Source organism: Volvox carteri (assembly GCF_000143455.1).
Source record: "Volvox carteri f. nagariensis unplaced genomic scaffold VOLCAscaffold_1, whole genome shotgun sequence".
Classification (NCBI taxonomy): Eukaryota; Viridiplantae; Chlorophyta; class Chlorophyceae; order Chlamydomonadales; family Volvocaceae; genus Volvox; species Volvox carteri.
The window spans coordinates 2,736,340-2,742,092 of NW_003307545.1; the positions used below are offsets into that span (position 1 = coordinate 2,736,340).

At 57.5% G+C, this 5,753-nt stretch overlaps 1 protein-coding gene across 1 annotated transcript in view; it reads left to right on the forward strand.

Moving 5' to 3' along the window:
* The window catches only part of VOLCADRAFT_120190 (uncharacterized protein), a gene marked incomplete at its 3' end in the record, with an annotated part of 7,237 nt that extends 1,960 nt beyond the window's left edge, over window positions 1–5,277 (forward strand). The window contains exons 4-12 of the mRNA XM_002945740.1: window positions 282–384; window positions 747–851; window positions 1,378–1,480; window positions 2,107–2,159; window positions 2,367–2,414; window positions 2,805–2,917; window positions 3,489–3,587; window positions 4,109–4,284; window positions 5,123–5,277. Of these exons, the coding sequence (XP_002945786.1) occupies window positions 282–384; window positions 747–851; window positions 1,378–1,480; window positions 2,107–2,159; window positions 2,367–2,414; window positions 2,805–2,917; window positions 3,489–3,587; window positions 4,109–4,284; window positions 5,123–5,276 (954 nt within the window). The remainder of the gene's footprint in view (window positions 1–281; window positions 385–746; window positions 852–1,377; window positions 1,481–2,106; window positions 2,160–2,366; window positions 2,415–2,804; window positions 2,918–3,488; window positions 3,588–4,108; window positions 4,285–5,122) is intronic.
* Between the last annotated feature and the right edge of the window lie 476 nt (window positions 5,278–5,753).

The following is a 5,753-nucleotide window of genomic DNA, read 5'->3' on the forward strand; positions in this document are numbered from 1 at the left end:
AGGGGGGGGGGGGGGGGGAAAACAGCAAAATGGATCCATGCACCGCTCCTTTCGCCGAGGCACACTCTGTGCCCTGCCATCACCTCACCCGCCAAGGATTCCGAAAACACCTCCAAAAACACACACATACATACATGCGTACATGCATACACACATGAAGAAGCTGCTCCTGTTAGCCGTCTCATCCCCCATCGCCATTTCCTTGTCGCGGCTAAGTTCACAAAACACACATTCGTAAGCAGTCGTACACGCACGTGCGTGTGTGTGCGTTCGTGTCGCAGGTGGATATTTACAACCACGTGGGTCGCTCACTCAATGTGGCGTACCTGTACGGCGCGTACGAGAACACCGTACATGTACAGCTCGTGATGGAGCTGTGCAAGGGTGAGCTGCCATGAGGGGTGAAGGGGGGGTTGGGGCATATGCACATAGTAGAGGGGGGGAGGGTGAAGGGTGAGGGTAGCTGAGAATGGATATAGCCCGATGAAGTGATTACCCACCGCCGGCATCCAACGGAAACTTCCAGATCAACGGCGGCTCAAGTCCATTCCTGGTCAGCTGTCAAGTCAACTCAGGGTTTATCCCAGGTCACCACCGTCCATCGATTAGGGGCACTTTACCTTCCACCATCGCATGGAACTTTCGACTCTGACAGGTTTCGATCCGGGAACATCCGGGGGCAACAGTGTGTGCTTTACCAGTAGTGCCTGACCCTGTAACTGTAACTGTATATGTATGTATATCAGGCGGGGAGCTGTGGACCCGGGTTCAGCGAGGAAAGTACGACGAAGCAGCTGCGGCGGCAATTGTACGGGAGATCTTGTGCACCCTGGCGCAATGTCATGCTAAAGGTCGGGGTGGGGGGGGGGAAGGGAAAATGTGGAGCGGGCCCATTTTTGTCGCTGTTCATTTTTTGCCTTCCTTTCGATCACGTATGTATGTATGTATGTATGTATGTATGTATGTATGCTACGTATTTATACTTGTACACAGCCGTACACTCGCCGCTGCCTCAGCCGCATCCGAGGAACCTTTTCATTCTTTCTTTCTCCGTACAGCTCGTGGGTATATCCCGAACCGTCTCATCACACACATACGCACACGTACACATACATACACATACATACATATATCTGATTCCGCTCCACTGCGGCGTCGAACATCGACAGACGATCCGTGTTTCGTGTTTCTTGCATCTTGGTGCCGGATCCGGCCCCTCCTGTACACCCGCCCGCCTGCGAATGAGCGCCTTCGAAACATACCCACCCCACCACCACACACAACCCCCACACACCCAAACACATTCCACACACATACACACCCAAACACATTTCGCCTTTCCCCCCCCGCTTTTCCCCCCCTCTAACCCCCCAACAGGTATAGTCCTCCGGGATGTGAAACCCGAGAACTTCCTCTTCCTGACACCCGCCCCGGACTCCCCACTTAAAATGATCGACTTCGGGCTGGCCACGTACTGCAAGTACGGCAGGATCCAGGGCGAGCGTAGAGGGGTCGAACACGGGCGAATAAACACAAATTCCGTTCCTTGCGCAATTGCGCGCGTACATGCATACGTTCGTACAACACCACCGCATGGCATTCGTACGGCACACATCACACGTGTTGTGTACGGCAGAGTCGAATTCGATACACGTGTGTTTTCTGTACAGCCTGGCCAAGGCCGTCCGCTGACCTGGCTCATTCAAGGGGGATCTTTTACGGATTACCGCTTTCAAGCCCTTCCTTCCAATCCAACCACCACTTCATTTTCAGCACACACACACCCCGCCGGGGCCCCCAGGGTATCCGTCGAGGGGAGGGGAGGAGGGGGAGTTGGTGGCTCCCCCCCTCCCTTCCCGGCCCCTAGTGGTGACGGCAGCTCATTCCGTGTTTCCTTGCAGCATATCATTCTCATCCTTCCTTTCCTTTCTTTTCTTTGTGCCCTCCAACCTGCCACTTCACTTCACTTCCCGCTCTGGCTCCCGCTACCCGGCCCCCTCCCGCTTCCCGCCGTAACCCACTTCTTTTCCCAATACTGACTTGGCGACATGTAATCCTCCGGGCCCCCCCCCCCGCGGCTCCTCCTCCTTCCCAACATTTCCTCAGACCTGGCCAGTTGCTGAGTGATAGGGCTGGCTCCCCTCTTTACGTGGCGCCAGGTAGAGGCATGGAGGAGGGGCATGAGGGCGGGGAGGGAAGGGCAGGGAAGAGCGACTGCTACTGCTGATGCTAGTGCTTTTTGCTACAACCGACCTTTTGGCTCTTTACTTCTTGCCGCCCTTTCCCCCAGCCTCCCAACCCCCCAAACCCGCACCCTAAGGAACATACACACACAACCCCCCCCTCACCCGCCCTCCTGCTCGTAGAGGTCCTCAAGCAGTCGTACGGCCAACCGTGTGACGTGTGGAGCGCCGGTGGGTGCCCCAGGGGGCGGCGGAGGCCCTAGGGGACGGGACTGGGGTGGTCCGGCGTCTGGAGGCAGAGTGTATATGACTCTTGCTTTCCTGCGATGATGATGATGGTGGTGGTGGTCGTGGTGGTCGTTTGGGATTTTGAGGCTGCGTTCTGGCGTTTCCAATTTTGCCATTGCCATTGCCATTGAATCCCCCCCTAGGGGGGGATTCTGTAAACTATTTCAGGCAAACCGTGTTTCAGCTAATTGCGATGCTTGGGTGTCGTATTGTGCTGCCGTACTGTGTTCATGTCGTGAAATTTCCGCTCCGGCAAGTTCCCGCTTATCCATTTTCCCCCCCTCTGTGTGTTCCCCCCTGCTCCCCCCCCCGGGAACCCCCGGCCTCCCCCAGTTGTGATCGCCTACCAGCTGCTCACGGGTCGATTCCCTTTCGAGGACGAGGACCAGGGGCTGCTGTTGAGCTCCCTGAACGTGCTGGGGAAGAGACACTTCACCAATAAGGAGGTCGGGGGGGCGGGGGGGCAGGGGGCCGGGGGGGGGCTTGTTTGCTTGCGTGTGTGTGTATGGGGGGGTTGTTTGGGGGGTTCATATTTTTGAAAATAAAAGGTCGCGGATGGGGCTGAAAGGGGTTTGGGGGGGGGTTGGCCTCTGGGTGCAGGCGGAGATGGGGTTGGGGTTGGGGGGAAGAGATAGTAGGGGTCGGATGGGGTGGGGTGGGGTGGGGTAGGGTGGGGTGAAGGGTGTGGTGAAGGGTGGGAGTGTGCGGTGGGTTGAAAAGGTGTTTGGGTATGTGATGGAGGAGGAGGTGGGCGCTACGGCGGCAAGTGCTGTCTCCCGAGACTGTAATTTGGTGACCGTGAGAACTGTTGGCAGCGGTTGGTGGCGGTTGGCAGCGGTTGGTATCGCTAACAGCGGTAATGGTCATGATGGTGGTGGTGGTGGTGGTGTGTGCTTCAATAAATTGTGTATGTGTGTTTCGATACTCTGCCTCTCCGTACCCCCAATACCCCTCCCCTCCCCGCGCCCCCGCCCGTCCCCTCCCGGCCCTGGACCCCGATCCCACCCAACCCCCCAGGTGTTTTTCGCCATCCTGTACGGCGATCTGGATTTCAGCCGACCGCCATGGGACGAGATCAGTCCTCTTGCCAAGGGCTTCGTGTCGTCATTGCTGCAGGTGGTGGTGTGGCGGTGGTGGTGCGGGGGGGGCTGTTCTTAAGTTCTTGGGAATGGGCGGTGTGTTGTTTTCCGGAAGGAAGGGTTATTGCTTGGGGGCGGAGGCCCCGCAAAGTCAAGAAAGAGGGGAAAACGGCAATTGCAGCTGAGGAGTACGAAGTTGGCAAACGGCCCTTCACGCCACCCCACCCTACCCCCCAGGAGGGGAGGGAGGAGGAGGAGGAATGGAAATGGTTTCCCTTCCTGTTGGGATTCCTGTTGTGACGATGTGGGATGCGCCCTCTTTTCCGCCCCCCCCATCGGGACACGACACCTCCACGACCCCAATCAACAACACAACCCCACATCGAATCGGGCTGTTGGCGTTGTGTCCCACCACTTTCCCCCTCCACTCCCCCCCTCCACTCCCGCCGGGGGCTCCATGGAAAATACACACATACGCGTTCCTCCCCTCCCCGGCTGTAGCGGGATCCTGCCGTACGGCCCACTACTGTGGAGGCACTACACCACCCCTGGCTGCAGCAGTACGACACAGCGGCGACGACTAGCGGCAGTAGCAGTAGCAGCAACGGCAGCAGTGTTAATAGCGGCAGTAGCAGTGGCAGTAGTGGTATCAGCAACCAGCCGCTGAGCGATTCTCTGGTGCAACGACTACAGCGGTACGGCACGTACGGCAGGTTGAAGCAGCTGGCTCTGCGGTAAGAGTCTTTCTTTATTGTGGCTTTTGAAGCTGTGAGAGTCCGTTAGCGCAAAACCCAAAAAGCCCCAAAAGAGGATTATGTTACTGCATTTGTATGTTTGTATGTATGTATCTCTCCCGGCCGCGCACATCTCCGAACCGGCACGTGTGTGTTTCGCGCACTTGTTTTCCCCCGGGCCCCAGGTGGGGCCTCCACAGTCTGTGTCCCACCTGTGTGTGTTTTTGTGTGTTTTTGTGTGTTTTTGTGTGTGTACGTGTGTGTATCTGTCTATCTGTATGTGTGCGTTGGAGGGCTGCGCAACATCGCCCGTCCAACCCTTGTGTCAGCCCGAGGCGTCTTCAGACGTTGTTTCCGTTGTTTCCGTTGTTTCCGTTGTTGTTGTGCGTCGCGACCCCCTCCTTTTGGTGCTACTGCTCACCGGCTGGTGGAGCGCCTATCCAGCTCGTTTCCGTACAAAGTTCTCTCTCTCTATTATGATGATCGGCGTGATGATGATGCGTACGACAAGGATGCGAGGGTGGAAAATGCAGCGGCACTACCACCTGACATCACCACCACGATAATATCACCCACCATACCATACCCATCAACCTCTGCCAATGCTATGGTATTGCTGTTGTTGCTGCTGTTGAAGACGATTGCAAAGAGTCCGGTAACATCAAACTGCCCATACGCATGTATGCATGTAGTCACACATGCTCACCGATTCCCAACTTTCGTTGTTGGCATCCACATACATACGTGCGGTCGGCATCATGATCTTGCCCTGCATGGCTGAACAAACCAACAAACCCACTTAATCCAACCCAACGCAACCCGCCAATGTACGGCGCAGTGCTGTCGTAAGCTTTATGGCGACCAGTGATCACGCGCGTGTGGCCTCCCTGGAGGCGGCATTCCGACAGCTGGATCCAGGGGGCGCGGGACGAGTGCCGTACGAGGCGGTTGCGGCCATGCTGGGGGGCGAGGACTGGGACCTGAGTCCCACGGGTGGGGTGTACGGCGTGATATACGGCGGGGAGGGCGGGGACTGGGGCGGGGAGGAGGTGGAGGAGGAGGGTTTGGAGTTCTCGGGAAACGCGGGTGGGTGGGCCGGGGGGAAAAAGAGGAGAACAGGTTCTGATGGTGGTGATCATTGCCGTTAAAGGAGGAGACCTATTGGGCAGGAGGGATTGGGATTGGGGTTTGGGTTTTTTTCAAGACAGTGTGGGGCCAGGTGACCTCTCGTGCAAGTGGAGATGCTGCATGTGTGTGTATCAGTGGACCTCTCCCCCCTCACACACGCCACACACCGCCACCAAGTGGCCAGCAGCAGCGGCAGCAGCAACCCCCAACCAACCTCTTTCCCCCAACCCCCTTTCTCGCTCCCTCCCGCTTGCATCCCCTCCCCCCTTCCTCCCAATCCTCCTCCTCCCACTCCTCCCCGCCCCAGTCCACGCCCTCACCGCCGTATATCACGCCGTACA